The sequence below is a fragment of the Perissodus microlepis genome, chromosome 23 (genome assembly GCF_051167445.1).
Source record: "Perissodus microlepis isolate ML-2025 ecotype Zambia chromosome 23, ASM5116744v1, whole genome shotgun sequence".
Taxonomy (NCBI): domain Eukaryota; kingdom Metazoa; phylum Chordata; class Actinopteri; order Cichliformes; family Cichlidae; genus Perissodus; species Perissodus microlepis.
This window is the reverse complement of record NC_140482.1, coordinates 32998663-33018697: the sequence shown is the minus strand read 5'-3', so window position 1 is coordinate 33018697 and position 20035 is coordinate 32998663. Positions and strand designations below refer to the sequence as shown.

The 20035-nt window shown below is 43.6% G+C and overlaps 1 protein-coding gene across 6 annotated transcripts in view; it reads right to left on the bottom strand.

Annotated features, from left to right (window-relative positions):
* Positions 1–207: 207 nt before the first annotated feature.
* The window catches only part of nfia (nuclear factor I/A), a 146152-nt gene continuing 126324 nt past the window's right edge, over positions 208–20035 (bottom strand). For 2 of the 6 annotated variants that reach the window (XM_084922179.1, XM_084922181.1), the window contains exons 7-11: positions 19593–19643; positions 13355–13533; positions 8165–8330; positions 7517–7605; positions 208–325 (exon numbers count right to left, since the gene is read on the bottom strand). In XM_084922179.1, coding sequence (XP_084778305.1) covers positions 311–325; positions 7517–7605; positions 8165–8330; positions 13355–13533; positions 19593–19643 — 500 coding nt within the window. In that variant the 3' untranslated portion in view covers positions 208–310. Of the gene's footprint in view, positions 326–7516; positions 7606–8164; positions 8331–13354; positions 13534–16666; positions 16835–19592; positions 19644–20035 lie in introns of all 6 variants that reach the window. The other 4 variants (XM_084922176.1, XM_084922178.1, XM_084922177.1 and 1 more) reach the window with 3 other exon arrangements.

Sequence of the window (20035 nt, the reverse complement as noted above, 5' to 3'; positions counted from 1 at the left end):
CGTACTTATCAACCTGGTTGGATTTGGGGTGGGGGGTGGGTCTGGCACTGTATATGGACACTGAGGTGTGAACCATACGTTTGCAGGGATGTCTGTGATATACAGTTTGCAGGGGGTCACGGTGCATTTGATCCGCTGTAGCCATGCTGATGCTGCTGAGCCTGTGTGTGGTGCTGGTGGAGGCGGAACAGGAAAGGAGTAGGGATAGGTTAGACTGGGCTTTCTGTCACAGCTGGCATCAAAGGTGAAAGGTCGGAGAGGAGACTGCAGCGATCTGTCGTACAGGTGGGCGGAGGGGCCTCTGGAGTCCTTATCCCAGGTACCACTGTGGAGAGACAAAAACAGATGTTAACATCTGGACTGCTTTAGCGACCACTTACTGGACGATCCCGACTGCAGGTACTTGTCGTCCAAATTTACCCAGAACCAATCAGCGGGGTTAGACATTTATCACAAAGGTTTCAAAGATTAGTCTAAGGATGTATGAAATCTTCCCACCGTGCAGCCTCCAGGACGGCTTGTTGTGTGGTTTGTTATTGGCCACAAACCAATGACACTGTGACTGAAGTTTATGGACTTTTCTATGCAGATGATACACTATTGTATTCAACTCCTGTTGCTATAGAAACAATTCTCCAAACTGTGGTTAAAAACTGAATATGGAAAAACTTACAGTCACATTTTAAGGATTCATGATGTTACAGTATAAATCTTAAGGTGGATTAGCTTGTAGCGCCAAACCAAATATATGTGTGTTCTCCTGAATTCAGGATAACTCAAGTATGTCTTTGAGGAAACATGAATTATTTCTTTAGATTGAAATAAGTAAGACTGTTATTCAATATATCCTGTTACAACACAAGACCAGAAAAGGTGTGTCCATGAATGATAAGAGATGTTTTAGCTCTCCCAATCTTCACTCTGACACTGACAGCAGGCCAAACAAACCCACATTAAACCTCCAGACAGTTGGGACCCAGATGGATCAAAATTAAAGCATTAACTGACTTTTGAGTGAAACTGCCTGTTTTTTTTAGGACAGGTGACAAAAATATATGCTGATGGCGTCTGGTGGGCTGCCCCCAACAAAGGGCAAATATGACGTTTTCCATACTTCCTCTCAGTTATATGGGTGCAAAGTAGGGCTGCCACAAACGATTATTTTGATAGTCGACTAGTCACCGATTATTTTTGTGATAGTCGGCTAATCAGATCATGCATCCATTGGATGTAAAACAGACAGCTTATTGCATCAGCATGCGTCTGCTCTTATATAGATATCATTAGCTCACAGTTTGAAGTGTTTAAGTTATGTGCTAACTAAAAATAAAGACAAGATGATAGTTTATTAAACTTTTAATGAAATTTGCAGATTATCTCGGTGGAGTATAATAAACTCAGCCGTCTGCTCCTCGCTATCTAAAATATAACAGGACACTGGAGTAAATTCTCGACCATCTCACACTTCTGTTTAATCAGTTTTCTGTTTGACGTTTATTCAGCTGTGTGAAAATTATAACTTTATAATTAATTTTAATTATTATTATTTTTTAAGTTCTCTAAGTGACTTATATATCATGTTTAACCTGAGTAGCGAAAGACCGTGGGGGGTTTGAAAACGATGTGCTGGGACTCCGGTTTTCTCACTGGCTCTAGTGAGCCGTGAACCCCCCCGGCTAGCTATTGAGCTGGTGGGTAACAGACATCTCCAAAAACATCAGAGCACTTTTACAAATATGTGACGTCTTGATAAACCGAGCAGATATTTGAAGTTTACACACCTACATTCTCGCCTGAAAATATCTTAAAAGTTTATTTTGTGACCCAGAAAGAGTAATACGAGTAATATTAAAACTAAGTAGCTGCCGCCATTGTTGGAAACTAGAATTGGCTGGGCCGCGCTATGAATTCTGGGATAGGTTGGGCCACGAAGGGCACACCCAACCCATCCTTCAAATCTGGGGAAAAGGAGGACGCATTTGTCGGCCGCATTTGGAGAAGTCTTAGAATTTGGACAGCCTTCGTTGCGTCGCTGTAACATAATCGGATCCGAAGGATGCAGCCCCTAAATTTGGACACAGCTACGATACCGGAGACTGCTTCTTCTTCTTCTGGGTTTAACGGCAGCTGTAGATGCATTGCTGCCATCTTCTGTTTCAGTCTGTTATTAAACTCTTAAATCCTACCACTTATTCCTGCGTCTTTCAGGATCTTACAAAGCTTCAAACGACACGTTGAATATTAAATTTGTCGTTGACAATTTTGATAGTCGACGTAATCGTGATTAGTCGACTAATCGTGGCAGCCCTAGTGCAAAGGTGTACAAAATTTAGTTTTAGAGGTTTATGAGGTCAGTGTATGTACAGTAATCACTGTGAGCTAAAAGCTTAGGCTACAGAGTGCTCTAAACACCCAGTCACGTCTTGATGGATGCTCAATCTCCCGGGTAAGGAAATCCCAGAAACTTGGAAACGCTTTGTCCAGATGAACAGAATCAACTTTCTGGGACCAGTTTATCCATTTTTTTCTTCTATTGGGTCTGTGTGATGTCATAGAAATAGGATATGATTAAATGGTCTCCAACAGAGATCACCATATAAGCATGTTCAACCCTTCCATTTACGAGTAGCAGCAAATCAGAAGAAAGTCTTTCCCAGGGGGAGGAGCTAAAACAGCATGTTCATAAACTGAGGTGGTGCACTAAAGCATAGTGTAAAGACATAGATGAAGATAATTTTGAACCCCGTATCATGCCGAGCTACTCTGCTGCTGTCCAATAATACAGATACACTGTGGGAATTAAAAGCCTCCTTTAAGTACACCTCAAACAGTCCCTCCAGACTTGATTTCTGTTATTTGCTATTTGATGCTATCCTCAGGATATTCTCTTTCCAGCACTATAATCCTGTGGTTGTAATGAACACTGCTGCCTCTAGGGGATGCCAGTGGGGCTTGATTTAGTCGAACCCACAACAGGCTGATGTCAGACCGTCAGGTTCTCGGACTACAAACACAGGACGCTGCTTCTCCTCTCTGGGTATGAGTTTATGACACAGGAGCACAAAACTCTGTGTGTGTGTGTGTGTGTGTGTGTGTGTGTGTAATCCATCTCTGATAGGCTCGTATCGATCGCCAAAGGTGCATCGTTCATGAATCTCTCCCTCCTCTTCCTCACTGGCCCGTCCAGTTCAAGTTCATCTCTGCGTTACATCATGTCTGGTTGCTAAGGACAACCAGACGGCCCGGGACGTGACTACCATCGCCAAGGCAACCGCATCACCCCCCCCACATCCCCGTCCCACTACCCCGCCTCTTTTATCCTCTCCCACCGTTTCTTTCTTTATGTTCATCCTCTCTCTATCACTTTCTCCTCCCCGTCCCACTCGGCACTTCTTCTCACACACACACACACACACACACACACACACACACACACACACACACACACACACACACACACAGGAATAAAAACAAAACACACACTTAAAGAATGTACATTTTTTAGAAAATGTGCTTCTGAATTTTGAATTTAAAGTGAAAGTTAAATGAAACACGCGGGATCAGGCATTCCTTTTCTTTCTTTGTGTGCGTGTGTTGCAGGGTTTCTCTGCACTCAGACCTCAGTTGCTCCTGACTCGTTGTAATTCTATTGCTGTGTGTGTGTGTGTGCAGTAGTGATAGAGGAGAAGACTGGAAGGTTAGTTTTTAATCAATACAACTTGCTGACGCTGGGACTTTTCTACCTCGCTCTCTCTCTTCCTGTTTCTATCGGTGTCTCTCTGCCTCTCGCTTGCTCGCTGCACTGCAGCTCCTCCCTCTGTCCTGAGAAGACTCAGAAGATGAAACTCTCACAGGCCAGACAGAGTGTGTTTGTGTGTGTGTGTGTGTGTGTGTGTGTGTGTGTGTGTGTGGAGTAATGTTACCACACAGTGGGTTGATGCTGACAGCTGTGATTCAGACTGTAGAAACTCATCACAGCGAAAGACGGAAAGCGATTTTAAAGGAGCAATCTGCTGTTGTTTTTCCATGTTTTTCATATTCTCAGCAATCTCAATGTGCTGTCCACCTCGGTACATCCCACTCTGTCTGTGGCTCTTAGCTTCAAGGAAGTAATTCATTGTGCAGCACAACAACCATCCTGAACGTCCAGGGAAGTCTGTAAGACGCTCTAAAAGCTGTTCAAGACAATGTCTAAAACCAATCCAAAGTAACATGTAAAACCAGTCTAAATCACCGTTCAGCACCAGTCTGAAAGCAGTGAAAAACCAGAGATATCGATAACATATTGATTAAGTATGACGGCTTATCGATCACTCAGAGAGAGAAGATTTCAGTGACAGTCACTCTGTGTCATCTGCTCGTCATTTGCTGCAGAGGAAGGTGTTCCTCAACCAAAGCTAATGCAACAGATCTCTTAGATTTCCCAATATAGAGGTATATAAAACCAGTTATCAACCAGAGCTGTGGAGCAAACAAGTATTAGCTTTGAAAAACTGTGTGAGGTACACGAGGAACTCAAGGGCAGTTTCAAAACAAATTTCCCACGTGTGGGACTAATAAAGGTTATTTTATCTTAAAAGCAAAAGGTGATGAAGACTATTTTCTTCTTTTCTTCCAACAGCGACCTTTCACCGTACGAATGTCCGATGTGGAGAAAAAGCCCTGATATCATGACAGTTTAACAAAAAGTCACTTGTGTCTTTGAGAGTCTAAAAAGTTCAAAAGAATCTCATTTCTGAAAAACTGGTACTAAAACATTTACACACACCGCGATACCACAGCCAGCCATAACCTGATCAATACAAGTGTGTGTGTGTGTTTGTGTGGTAGGGTTTCATCGGAGGCAGTGAGGGTGCTTTCCCCTTTGTGTGTGTAGTCATCCACCGTCTCCGTGTCCGATTTGCAAGGTGAAGCTAAAACACACACACACACTCGTATTGAACACACACACGTATGCAGTGCAAACACCACACCCACATCATGACTCACTAAGTGAGTGTGTGAGTCTTGGAGAAGTGCTGACTCAGGACAAGACAGAAACAGTAGCAATGATAGACGGAGAGAGATGGATGATAGACAAATATTCATTGAATAAAAAAGACAAGTTCAGAAGCCTGATGTGTGACTCCAGATGTCCGAGTCCTGGTGTCCTGATGTCCAAGTCCTAGTGTCCTGATGTTTGAGTCCTGGTGTTTGAGAACTGATGTCTGTCCTTATGTCCGAGTCCTGGTGTCCTATGTCCGAATCCTGATATCTGAGTCTTGGTGTCCAAACCCTGATGTTTGAGTCCTGGAGTCCTGTTGTGTGATTCCTGGTAATTGAGTCCACGTGCCTGAGTCCTGATGTCTGAATTACAGACATGATCAAAGTAGCTAAAATTACAGACTGTGAAATGTACTTGTGTCCCTTATGGCACAAATAAAAGCAGGATTTTCATGTAGGTCTTTGAGTTTTGCAGCTCGCTGTGATTTGCACAGCATCAGGTTTTTGTGAAAGCCTCTGACGTCTTAAAGATACAAGCTGTCCTTCAGAACGGGCTCATAAAAGACGTTAAAGAGGACCTGCTTTGCTCATTTACAGCTCCAAAATATTTTTCTTGGATCTTTCCAGAGTAGCTTTGCATGATTCACAGCTCAAAATATCTTCCCCATCTTCTTCTGGCTTCAGCCTCTCAAGTTAGCTTTCATCTGATTGGCATCCGCTTGCAAACAGGAGGTTTGAAAAGAAGGTGGGTAGGGCTTCTCTATGCAACATCATCCTGATGCTACAGTAGAAAAAGCTGTGATAACCTGAGTATGTAGATCTGGCTGAGCTCTGGGCTCGCAGAGATTACTGTACACTGAGCTCAGTATCAGAAACTCTGATTGTGTTTGATGTGAACATTGACGACTGGAACAGCAGATATCTGACAGGAAATAAAAGAAAAGCAGAAAACGAGCACTTCAGAGTGCGTTTGTGGTTTCTGGGCTGGTTCTGGAGCTCCTGGGAGAGAACATGCTGTGGTTCTTCTGTAGTTTTGTGTTTTGTCTCGCCTCCCAGTGATGCTGACAGCATGGCTCAGCACTGACTTTCTGACCCAGTGTCCCACCGCAAGTCCGTGTTCTCCCTGATGCTGTGTGTGTCTGTGTGTTAGTTTCGGCGTCTTCCCTCCATCTTTGTCACCATGGGCAACCACCACTCTGACCCGTGTGGGCATGACGCCCACTCTCACACAAAGACAACGCCAGCTGCCCCCCACCCCCACCACACACACATATAAATGTAAACACACTCACACGTGATTACATTCATGTGTGAGGACCAAATCCAGCCCAAGTGTGATGTTAAAGATGTTAAATCCTTCCTCATCATGTCCACCTCCACCCTGAAATATCACCACTTTCCTCCAAAACACCATCACATAACCCCCCCAAAAATAATAAATCTCTTATTTAAAAAACATACATGCTGGCTTTAAAAACATGTCTTCTTCTCTACTGTGTTTAAACTCTCCAAACAACGTCCACATTTCCTAAAAAAGCTGTGAGTCGTTTTCCAAACCTGCTGAATCTGAAGCAGAAATAAAACTAAAAAAAGACAAAATTTTCTTTATTTTCCAACAAAACACAAAAAATCTCCTGGATATTTTTGTATTTTTCTGATGACTGACGGTTAAATTCATTCCCAGAAAGGAAACCTTTGGAGGAGAAGCTGCTCATCACTCGAGGAGCGCGACATCGTCCCCAGAGACGGAGAAAGAATAAATAACACAAGTCTGTTTCTGGCAGCGGTGACAAACACCTGGCTCATGTCTTCACGAGAGAGTGTGTGTGCGCGCGCTGGTGTGTGAAAGAGTCGATAAATCGACACCCTTGTTCACTGCGGGCCACCAAACACACACACACACACACACACACACACACACACACACACACACACACACACACACACACACACACACACACACACACACCAAAGCAATCAAGCATGTCTGGATTGTCAACAGAGGACTCCCACCTCACTGTTTGTGTGTGCGTGCAGGATGAGTTAAGTCAAGGCTGCCCAATCGTTACTCTCTTCATAAATCAGCTGGCAAACAGACCCTGACCCCCCCCCCCACCCAAACACACACACACACACACACACACACACACACAGTATCCAATGAGGATGCTGTGTTCACTAACCACCCGCCCTGCAGTAAATGATTCAGGCCTGAAGTGAAGCGCTGCTTCTTTCCCTGTTAATGTCTTTGTTTATAAATCCCAAAATCCTGTTCTCCGATTGGCTGATGGGTGTCTGACCTCTTTTTGCTTCCTCTAGTTTCACACTGACCAGCACAAGTACACCATGTGTGCGCAGCACGCTCTCATGCTGAAAATGAGGCCAGAAGATGCAGTTCCTCTGACATCCAGCAGAGGCTCCAGCAGTGAATTAGTCCCCATAGACTCCCATGTTAAAACTTTACAGCAGAAATAAACATGTTTATATGTTTGTAAACATGTTTGCAGCTGACACACCTGTGTTTGTTGGTTACCTGTGGTTGCTGAGGGATGTTAAAGCCGGGGTCCCGAGGTCCGACGCTGACGAACCGCTGAGCTGGAGACGTGGTGGGGGTGGAGTAGGCTGCACAACAAACACACAGGTCCCGTTATTAACACGTGATGACCTGACAGAGCTCTGATACACTTTAAATTCAATCTCCTTATGTCCTTAAATTCAGACCCAAATCAAGTTAGATTCAGAGGAACCTGATTTGAAAGTTTATATTTTCTACGCCGTTGTTAATAAAGTTTTGAAAGACTTGACAGAGTTATTTAGAAGAAGTAGGTCAGACAGATGACAAACACATCAAGCAAAAACATCAGTAATAAATACAAAGAAATTTCAGTGTCTCCATGTGTCGTTGATGAGTATTAGGAGGATTAAATATTTTGGCAGTGACTGCGTCTGTTTTCGCCAAAAGACAGGAAGCGTCACTGAACCCTGCAGTCAGAAATAATCCAATCACAAATCACTTCTCACAGATTACACGAGAACTAAATATCAGATTAATAACTGAACCCTGATGCGTCGCTCCTTTTGTGTGGGGGCGTGACAGCCAGCAGGAAAATCCAGTTTAAACACGCAGAAGTGATGCGTGATGGTACTTAAATCTACCGTGTGTGTGTGCGCGCACACTCACTGGGTGAGGTGGGTGAGTTTCCTCCTCCCTCAGTGGAGGAGGTGGAGGGCGGCTTGGCGTCAACAGGCAGTGGGACGGGACGGGCCATCGGAGGAGGCGGTGGGGGAGGCAGCATGGGCGTCGGCAGGAAAGGGTTGTGGACCTTTCCCTGGGAGCTACCATTAGGCTGAAGAGGTGGGGGGACACAGTTAGAATATGTGTTCGATATTCTGTAAAGAAACATCAACAGGTCGGTCACAGCTCGTCCTCTCAGTGTCTGAGAGTGTGTGAGAGTGAGACTGTGTGACAGTGTGACAGTGTGTGTGCGTGTGTGAGTGTGTGTGTGTGTTTGAAGGGATTTTTGAGACTCAAAATGTGGTTTTAGTGTCAGCGTTACAGTTAGGTTATGGTTTAGGGTAAGGTTTACCCCCCGTAACCCCCCTGCAAATTACGCCCCTGGGCTGAACATGCAGCAAAAACTGCTGTGACAGACCTGCCTGGAAGTGAAGAACCATCTCTCACAAAGCATGAAATATCTGTCCTGTCAGTGCAGTAAAGATGTGCGTCTTTGTTTCCATCAGTCAGAAGGACATGTTGGTTTAATTTTGTTCTCATCCATAAAATGATGATCCAAAACACCTGTACACAGAATTCCTCCTGCTTTTAGCCCAAGAAGGACGTGCAGGTGCTTCAGTGTTAAATCAATGCTGCAGGTACGTCGCAAACACAAACCCTTCTGAAACCTTCCTGGAAACGCTGCGTTAACGCAGCCCAAACCACCGTGATTGGTCTGTTCAGTACCGATGAGTCCTCCTGAGCATTTCCAGCTACTTTTTCACTGCAATTATTGAATTTATCAGAACAATAATCAACACCTTAATACGAAGACTGACAGACAGCAGGGAGGTAAGAGTGGATGTGAAGAAACATACAAAGAAGTGGAAAAAAGAAAGGGACAAATATGTTTGCCTTCAAAGAAAACTGACCATAACAAAGAGCAAGGACCCAGGAGGGATTCAAGTCAGTAAGACACCAGGACACCTACTCAGCTCTGCTCCTCAGGCGTGGAGCCATCTGCAAGGCTCGCAAAATTTCAAAATCTCTGGTAGCCCTTCGGGCAGGCATTCTTCAGTTTTTGGTAGCCCAAAATAAATTTAAGTAGCCCGAATAAAAAAGAAATCAATTTTTTTATGTTTTGTTTCCGTTACAATATTATACATTAAAGTATAATATTGCAACAGAAACAAAAATTAATCAAAAAAATTGTTAAAATGCAAATCACAACAACTGTATAAAAATTACAACCATCAACTCAAATACTTGGTTCAAATTGAACAGAAATTTCTATGAAGAATTTCTTGTAAGAACTGTGTAGAACATGAATCAGTCTGTGTCAGATCCTGAATCTGAAATTTCCAATGAAGTCACAGGTAAGAGGCAAGTGGAACCAAGATCTAGGCCATTTGCTTTTTGAAGTTTGCAAAGACTGCTAAATTTTGCCAATGGTAGTTCACTCTTTGCAATATAGCACGCTGTTCTAAACAGCTTTTTCAGGAGTTCTTGTTGTGCTTGATTTATTTTTAGTATGTTTTTTTGCAATTGCTGTTTGTTCTGGGAAAGATACTGCAGACTGGGCAATAATGCATTTCTTGCATTTCTCATGGGTTCTTTCTTAAAATTACTGGTCCCAGTAACAAAGGCGCTTGTCGACTCAGAAATCAAATGAAACTCACAACACGCCTGGCAGAACATCATGTTATTTAGCTTGTCATATTCCAGCCACAGAAATTCTTTTGTCCATGAAACCAAAAAAGCTGCGCTTTCTTTTGGCCTCATAGTCTGATTTGTCATAACTTTTCCGTTTTGTGGTAGGCTTTTCTTTGGCTGCCCCTTCTTCACCCTGACCTGTCTTATTTGGCTGAGCAGAACTAAAATACCAGCGTAAATCCTGCTGCTTTTACACACGTACTTACATAACGGTCAGCGATTCTTTGCGCACTCAACCTCTCACATGTTTAAGCTTGCTGCGAGAGATTTCACTTGTCGCGTTTGAATAGTAAGCTAATGAGTGATAAGACGATGTCAGAGGAATTGGTGCGCAATTAATCGTCACTCACCAATCAGTGCTGCTGCTCTCTGCACACCGTTCGCGCAATTGCAAAATGAAAGTGAAAGCAAAAAACAAGCGCAAATTCAAACGCGATTTCAATATGTCACATATTGACAGTGGCTCATCGATGCCAATGACATAATTACTCAACTACATTGGCGAAAGCATGCAAAAGCATAGACATATATTTTCCTTCCTATGATAGCCCGACGGGCAGGGCTGAGTTAGATTTTGGTAGCCCGACTGGAAAAATCGCTAGCCCCGGGACGTCGGGCTAGCGATTTTGCGAGCCCTGATCTGATTGGCTGCTCTCCTCTGACTTTACTCTTTATTTACTGTGATTGGACTCTCTGATCAGTTCGACTGACTCCCTGAGGGACCGTAATGATATCCCCGCCTATGACGGGGACAACACAACATCGGGTAGTAAGACCTCTAAGCAGCATTTAGGAAAATCAGTTGTAATGTCTTGTGTATCCATCAGGGGGAGCAGGGTGGAGGCGCATTCATTTACAAGCTTGTTACACGAGACCTTTTCAATTTGTTCATGGATCCTAGAATTAGAAGAGAATCATAGCGTTGACCTTCAGTACTGATGAGTCCTCCTGAGCATTTAAAGCTGCTTTTTCACTGCAATTATTGAATTTATTAGAATCCTGATGATGGATACATAAATAAACACTTTAATAACACAGTTTGTTAAATATATTAACAGTAGTTTTACTAATAATGTCTGGATTTAAAGTGCAGTAAACTGCAGCTGTGAACCACTTCTATTTTTTAACTCTCCTTCAGCGCTCTGCACATCTCTGATAAATCACTGCAGGAATTTTAGCGCCAACGTTTACAGACAGGTGAGCGAGAGCGCAGACTATGATTTGAACTCACGAACACGTGTGAGAACAGGAATCATTTTCTTTGTATATTCCCGGACTTTATGACAAAGTTCATATAAAGGAGTTTCACTTTTCTCATTTTAGTGCTTGTTGTTCAACTGTCGTGCTCCGAGCCCCCTACAGACAAGCAGCAACCACCCATCTCTGCGATGTTTGAACGCCATCGCTGTGTCCTTTAATAAATTTCATCACATAAGGTTGCATTTAGATTTTTACAAATGTTGAAATCCTGTTTTTAAAGTTTGCATACATCTGCAAATTATACCAGAGTGTAAATTAACAACATGCAGAAGTAATTTCTACTTGGTGCAATGACGTGACAGAACATGCATGTTTAGTTTAGTCAGGCCGCTCATTTAGAGAAACAGATTTCAGTGCAGCGCAGCGTACGTGAAAACTCTGACATCAGAATATTACTCGTTTTATCTTGGAGTAACTGTGAAAGTGCGTCTCTCCTCTTTGAAACAAAGATTTTCAACAAAAACTGAAGATCAAACAGGAAAACCTTACATTTATTAAAATTTGCACAGTAGTCTGCACTCCATTTCTTTGGCAGTCTTCTGATGTCCTGTTTTATGGAAGGCACCATGGGGTTGCTTTGTTTGTTTGCTTATGTCGCACATTTCCAAAGACATCATCCCAGCTCCCGGACAACTCAGCTGATAAGAGTTACACACCCACGCACATCCATCAAGGTAACACTGTTCTGATAAACTTTCATTTGGTTGATTTCAAGGTTAAAACAGAGCTCGAAACAACATCCCCATCTCAGGTACGAGGATGTCCAAAGGACAATTCTGGAACCATCAAACAGCCTGGAGGGCAGGTGAAAGTCCGGCCTCTCTTATACAAAATATAGAGGAATTACATTTCGCTCAAGACTTTTGCACAACATGAGAGTTTAAAGAAATCTAAAGAATGAATGAGAATATTAAGCTGCAACTTAACAGAAACGGTGAAGGATGCGCTTATAATTCAAACAGAGGTCTGAAGAGGTATCAGCCCAGCAAGCAACAGAATAAATGATAAATGAAGATGTACCAGTCTCAGAAATCACCTCCACATCTGGTTTGGGATCTATGAGGAAGCTTATTTCTTTTCTTTTTTTTATTTTATTTATTTATTAGATTAGATTGAAATGGATAAATGAAGAACTTTACTGGAAACAGTTTTAGTGATCTGCAGTGTAAAACGTCTGGATGGCCAAATAGACTGTGAAGTTTTATCCTTTATTTTACATTTTTAAAAATTAAAGTTTTTATATTTTAACAGGTAAAGAGTTTTACAGCAACAGCTATCAAAGAATGTCAAATTCAATTCAGTTTTATTTACAACAGTGGCCTCAGCGAGCTTTAGAGTATAAAGCAAAGACCTGACAATAAAAGTGAGAAAACCATCTGTAGCTAACGATCCAGGTCAAGGGTTTTTGGAAGAAAGCCCGATCTCTTGGTAACACTCTGCAATTAAGTGAAAGGGGCGTGTCTATAGTGGAAACACTCCTCCCAGCGGCTGTATCTGTATCTGCGTGCGTGTGAGGTTGTGAGTTGTTTTTTTTTGTCCCGAACATCGCATTTTAGAATTTGAGAAATTTGACATGATGGGTTTTAATTTTTTGAAATACAAAGCTGACAAAGTGACCGCCTCTACTGTTCAAACAGGAAACGGGTTGCTTTCTTTTCCTGGTTTTTATCCAGGTTAAAAAACAAAACAAAATATGCTTTCAGTTTCCAACAAATTTCAGTGTGACTATCGCACAATTTTAATCGATTCTTAGTAACGATTAGAAAAAGATCAGCTGTTTCATCCAGTCGACACCAGGCAGAGAACGAGTGCTCGGGGGTTAAGGTTAAGTTAGAGGCGGCTCGGCCTTCCAATCGGGATCGCCCTGCAGTCGGGCCAACATGTAGGAAAAATGGAAAGCAGATGCTCTGTGTTTGTGTTTGTGTGTCTGAGCCTGTGCGTGTGTGTCTGCCTGTGTGTGTGTGTGTGTGTGGAAGGTGTATTGATTCAGTGTCTAGACTTAGATATATCAACTATCTCACTGCAGTACAAAGGCCACACACACAGGCACACACACACACACACTGCAGCACTTTTGCAAACAGATCCCACCTTTGCAGAGGCTGGAAAACCCAGCTCAGATGTGTTTGTGTGTGTGTACATGTGTGTGTGCGTGCATGTGTCTGTGTCTCTGTGCGTGCTTACGTTGAGGAAGCCCACCTGTCCGGCCTGCTGGGCGGAGTCAGGACAGACCAGCTGGACGAACTCCTTGAGCGTCTCCTGCGGGTGATACCTGATGGCCGGGTGGGAGAAGTAGGAGCCAGGCTGCTGCAGGATGGGGGAGGAGGAGAAGTGGAGGCTGGAAGGGGGAGCGTGGGGGCTCGCTGAGAGGGGAGAGAGAGAGGAAGAGATTAAATGATTAAAGGGGAGAAGAGTTGGGGGAGGAAGGTAGAGACATAATCATTGTGGGAAGCAAGGAGTTTATTAAGTTTATTAAGGGGGCGTGGCTTAACATGCAGATACATGACGATGGACACACAGAGCAGATGAACCAATGACAACAGGACACCCCAGCTGTCAATCACTACAGGTGTATGGAGGTGAGGCTACATCATTTACATGGCTCCTCCTCTTCCTTCTCTCCTTCAGTCTAATTAAGGCTCTAATTGGTCTAATACTCTCTGATTGCTCGTTAGTGGATGAGGCCTCGTTAAGGCCTGTGATGTATGGAGGTCTGAGGAGAGTGCAGAGAAGATGCTGAGGGGGGAGCGAGGGAGATAGAGAGACATTAGAAATGACAGAGAGAGCGAGGGAGCGTAGGAAGGAGAGTTAAAGCTGCTGCACTAATTCACTTAAAGTCTGCTGTGATTTATCACTCTGACAATACACACTGACCGACCGTGCGTGTGAGTATGTGTGTGTGTGTATGTGCTCTGTAGCAGTGTATTTACAGTAATCATTGGATGGATGGCTTTCTCTGCCCTCTCTCTTTCTCTTGTAACCACAGACACACACACACGGGGACAGAGTGTGTGTACATTAATAGAAATGATCTCACTCAGTGTGCAGGCATGCTCAGCCACCTGTGTGTGTGTGTGTGTGTTTGATTTAGTTTGGTCCCACATCCTGTTTCTGGGATTTTTTTTCGATGCATTGTGCCAACTTCATTTATTTGATGGCCTCACTGATCGACAGAGTAAACGAGTGGATCTCACACCCACAAACCAACTTCCAAAGATAAAAACATGCACATTTCTCCTCAGATCCCTCATTGGCTCCCTGTTAAATCCAGAATTTAAAATCCTGCTCCTGCTAAATAATCCGGACCCATCTAATCTTAATGACCTTACAGTACCATATCACCCCATTAAAGCACCTCACTCTCAGACTGCAGGCTTACTTGTTGTTCCTAGAGTATTTTCAAGTAGAATGGGATGCAGAGCCTTCAGTTTTCAGGACCCTACTCTGTGGAACCAGCTTCCAGTTTGGATTCAGGAGACAGACACTATCTCTGCTTTTCAGATTAGTCTTCACACTTTCCTTTTTGCTAAAGCATAGATCAGGTGGCCAATCCAATCACAGCGTAAAATCACATCCCTTCCCACTTCCCACATCTCAGCGTCTATCTCAGCTGTAGGATGAAAGTGTGTGATTTCCCTGTCATCAGCTGAATCTGTGAACTTCTCTGATATCGATCTTCTCGTCTTTCTTCGGGCGAGACGGCAAAGCGGAGGATTTGCCTTCAGCGGCGCTGCAGCAGCGGTGTGTGTGGTATGTCGAACACAGAAGAAAGAGCTGGGATTAGTTCCACTTTGCAAATTGCCTCGCTTCACTGCCTCAGACACCCCTCTCCTCCTCCTCCTCTCTCCCCTGCCAACTATTCCTTGAAGAAGATATTCTCCATCAGGAGGGGGATTGATAAACGATAAGAAGAAGGTAAAGAATTAAAACAGCAGAGTTCCTTCATTTTCACCACATGTGGAAGAATTTTAAAGGAGGTGAGGATGGAGAAAATACAGGAATACTCCATACTCCATCACTGGAGGTGCAGAGAGGGGGTGTGGAGGAAAGACCTTGATAAGAAAGGCCCAAAGTGATCTTCAGACCATCCATCCATTTTCTTCTGCTTATCCGGGGCCAGGTCGCGGGGGCAGCAGCCCAAGCAGAGAAGCCCAGACCTCCCTCTCCCTAGCCACCTCCTCCAGCTTGTCCGGGGGATCACCAAGGTGTTCCCAGGCCAGTCGAGAGACTGGGTCTCTCTGGGTCTGCCCCGGGGCCTCCTCCCGATGGGACCTGCCTGGAAAACTTCGCCCAGGAGGCATCCTTGTCAGATGCCCGAACCACCTCAACTGGCTCCTTTCGATGTGGAGGAGCAGTGGCTCTACTTTGTGACTTCACTGGGATCAGTACGCTGCGCTAAAGAAATTGCACACACATAATTATACCAAAAAATTAAAAATTACGTTTTTTTTCGTAATAACACCACTAAACTCAAACTAATCCTCCGGATCCTCCTGGAGAAGATTCAGATCGCTGTCCATCAGAGAGTCTCTCCATCAGCCTGTACATCTGCGTCCACACATGGACAATCTCCTGTCCTCCAAATAAAATCTCTCAGAGTTTGCTTCAACTCGTTCCTGCACAGCTTTCACAATAAAAGACGTGACAGTGTTCGGTGTTGAGGCCTTTTAATTGGTAACAGATGAAATAATAAGAAGCTTGAAAAAGTGAAACATTTAACTTTCAGCAGCGAAATTGCAGGATTTCCTGCTTTGTCACAGCTCTGAAGGCTGCTGCAGCTTTTAAGATGGAATGTTTTCTTACATGTAATGTGACGACTTTATCGGCTCTCCTGCACAAACTTCACTGAGACCTGAACTACAAGCAAATCACACTAAATGTGAGGATTTCATTTCCTCATGTTGGACAAAGCATCACATGACGCATCGTTAAGGTGCGCCTGTGCTGCTCAGTAAATCAGATTATTTTATAACCCCTCTGCTTCCTGTTGTACTACACAGAAAGTTTGTCAGCTTAAAAATCATTTTTTAGCTGATCTGTGAGTATTTCAGCTGCTCGCCAGATTAGATGGTAAAGTGATGAATGAGGATTATCTGCAGATTATTATTATAGAAAACACTTCTCAAGACTCAACAGCCGCACAGACACACAGACACACACACACACACATAAGGAGGAAGTGTGTTTCTGTGGTAGATTATTTCAGCCAATCAGAAGATGAGAAAGGAGCAGGAGACGGGTTAGTGGTGGGTGGGTGGGACGTAAGAACAGGTATGAGGTGGGAAGGATGCTCTCATAACACACACACACACACACACACACACACACACACACACACACACACACACAGTGCCCTGCCTACAGCCTATAGGTGTGTGTCTACAGGTGCCTCCTCCTGACAAAACCCACAGAGACTGACGGGGGTGGGGGTGGGGTGAAGGAGGTGAGTGTGTGTGGTGGGAGGCGGGTGAGGGAGGTTTCTGGGGATGACCTCACCTCGAGGCCCGGTAATGACGGGCCGGTGATGGTGTGTGAAAGCCGTTCGGGGGGAAGAGGAGGAAGAAGAAGAGGAGGAGGTGGAGGAAGCGCCGCTCGGTGAAGGCGCAGTGCCGCAGAAACCGGACTTCTCTGACCTCTTTAGAGCGCTGGCGGGTGACGGCATCCCTGCCAAGAACCATGATGATCATGATGAGGAGGAGCGGGTCATGGCAGATTTGATTCTTTAAACACTTTTTATGCACCTCCAATGGGGGGAGGAGTTGGGAGGAGGGAGGTGGTGGTTTGGAGTGGGGCTTAGAGATCAGGGGCGGGGCTTGGAGATTGAGTCACAGGCTGCAGGTGTCAGAGAGTTTAGTGTGTCTGAGCCTTTTTTAGTTTTTAGATACCAGCAAAAAATGACAACATGAGTAAAAATGATGACAAATAAAATGAAACACTAAAATATAAAAAAGAACATAAAAAAAAGCCTGAAATTTTATAAAAATAATAATATCGACATGAAAAGTGTGCAACAAAATATATAAATAAAAACACAGAAAACCAAATAAAAATGTGAAATTACATTATTTTATTCAGTTTTTTTAAAAAAACAAGTTTATCTTTTATAGTTTAAGGAAAGGTTCCTCTGAGTGATGATCTAAAGCCCATCATTTATTTTTATTTCTTTGTGTGTCAGATGGGCCAGCCGACAGCATTTTTATTCAAACATAAAAAGTCAGTTTTCTGAGAGACAAGAAACTCAGACATGCTGTTTCTCTTTCCTGTCAGCTCAGCAGTGTGAAACGCTATCAGCTGGGATAAACAAACATAACCTGGCTGCCGTTAATATCGAGACACACTTACATGTGATGATTTTTATTTGAAATATTTAATAAGCTTCAGCAGACGGGAACATCTTGACTGGTCACATTTTAATTTTTACCATAGCTACCAGATAGACGCAGTTCAGGCTGAATTAGTTCATCACAGGAACAACAGTGATCATCTATAATATAGCTTTTTAAAATATTTTATTTCTGGCCTTTATTACACAGTACAGTGAAGAGTGACAGGAGGTGGGGGGAGACATGTGGCAAAGGGCTGCATGTCAGATTTGAACCCGGGCTGGCTGCTTTCTACATGCAGTACTTTTATTGTAATGGAGTACTTTTACTCGGAGGTACTTTTACTGCAAATAAGGCTCTGCATGGCTGATTATCAGCACAAACACACGATTGTTCCACAGCTCGGAGACGAGCTGTGAACAGAGGGAACAACACAGATTGTGGTCTACCTGGAGGGGGTGGGGCTTGTAGTGACGGGCAGAGGTGCAGTAGGAGGAGGAAGAGGCACAGGGGGTTGTTTGTTTGTGAGTGTGATGAAGGACTGAAGAGGTTTTGTCAGGTGGAACTGAGGCTGTTCAATGTCTTCTTCCTCATCCTGTTTCCACATCCATCCATCCATCCAATCTATCAGTCATCCATGATTGATCCATCCATCGTCCATCCCTCCATCATTCATTATCCATCCACCCATCAATCATTCATCATCATCCATCCATGATGCATCCACCATTAACCATCCATCATTCATTCAAGATCCATCCATCCATCCATCCGTGATCCATCATTCATCCATCCATCCATCCATCCATCCATCCATCCATCCATCATCAACCCATCCATCATTCGTCATCCATCCATGATTCATCCATCTATGATGCATCCATCATTCATCCATGATGCATCCATCATTCATCCATCCATCCATCATCCATCAATCATTATCCATTCATCCATTCCCCATCCATCCATCCTTCATCATCCACCCATCCATGATCTATGATCCATCGATCCGTCACTGATTATGATTCATTCATTCATCATCCATTTAGCCATTATTTAATGTGTCCCAGTTAATAATTTAACCAAACATGTTATTTCAAATAAAAATCTGTAAAACATTACAAAATGAAAATGGAACAACACAATAAAATAAACATAAAAACCCACAACCATTTAATTAAATGTGGAGACCTTTAACGGGTCTCCACAACAGATCGTCTGCCTCCATCATTCCCAGCATCCTCCTCTCTCACACCAATATGTCCTCCATCACTACATCCATGAACATCCTCTGAGGTCTTCCTCTTCTCTTTCTGCTTGGCAACTCCATCTTCATCCACCTTTGTCCAATACAACACAATCCAGAAACTGTTTGGTCTCTAGATAATATTGCCCTTCATAATAATTAGGGGTGTGGCCTCTTTGATTGACAGGTGGATGGTGACACAGGTGGCTGTAGCCGCTAGCTGTCTGCTCGGCTTCACCCGAACTTGACCTCTGGACTGTCATAATGACATCAACTGACCAATAACTTGGCTGCTGTCAGGTTCCTGTACTAGCAGAGCGTCCAAAAAGGCGGAGCTCCAGGACTGCTGAGTGAAATTCAAGGGTTTTGATGTTACTGATTAGCAGTAAGTTAGAGCTCCACCCTCTCATCCAGCAGCCATTAGGCTGCCTCACACTTCAAACCAGTTTGAGTTACCTTCCACCTTTAATATACAATCTGTGGTTAGTTTTGGTCATTTATCAGATTCAAACGTCTCCTGATACACACACTAACAACACCTTTACTCGTTACCATGTCACATATTCACATTCAACACACACACACACACACACTCGCACACAGACACAAACTGTCCTGCTGTCCATCCAGCTGGTTTTCTCGTCCACAAACTAAACAAAATCGACGTGCCACAGTGACATCATCAGCATGCTGCCAGGTGAGTGGAGTTAGGGTTGGGTGGAGTGCGGTAGGGAGGTGAAGGAGGTTGAGGGGGGCACGAGACGGAAACTCAAGACAAAAAGGAGGAGAAGGAGGAGGAGGCGGTTTCACAGACATGTAGACAGGAAGTGAGGAGGCGTGTTGACGTCTTTACCTTGTCGGGAGATGAAAGAGCTAGCTAGAGAGCCACGCAGCTTATATCCAGCTTTCCAACGCAAGACGGAGGAAAGGAAGAAAAGAAACGGAAAGGAAAAGTAGCATGAATACACCGGCCGAGAGAGGAAGAGGAGACAGGAAGAGGAAGGAACTCATAAATATAATCAGTGTATGCGTGTGTGTTTAAGAACATGGTTACCAAAATAAAACTACAAAATCTCTGAGTCTGCAAAAATGAAAGTAAAAAATAAAATAAACCAAAAATGCACTGGAACAATGTGAATGCAATGAACTGAATATAATAAATAATAACTGAGAATTAAAGCAATTTTCTATTTTTTCTAACGCAAATAAAAAATAAAATAAAAATAAAATATTTAAAAGTTTCCTTTGAGACAGCTAACCTGCGATTTATAATTCAGTATGAACCAGAGTGGACGT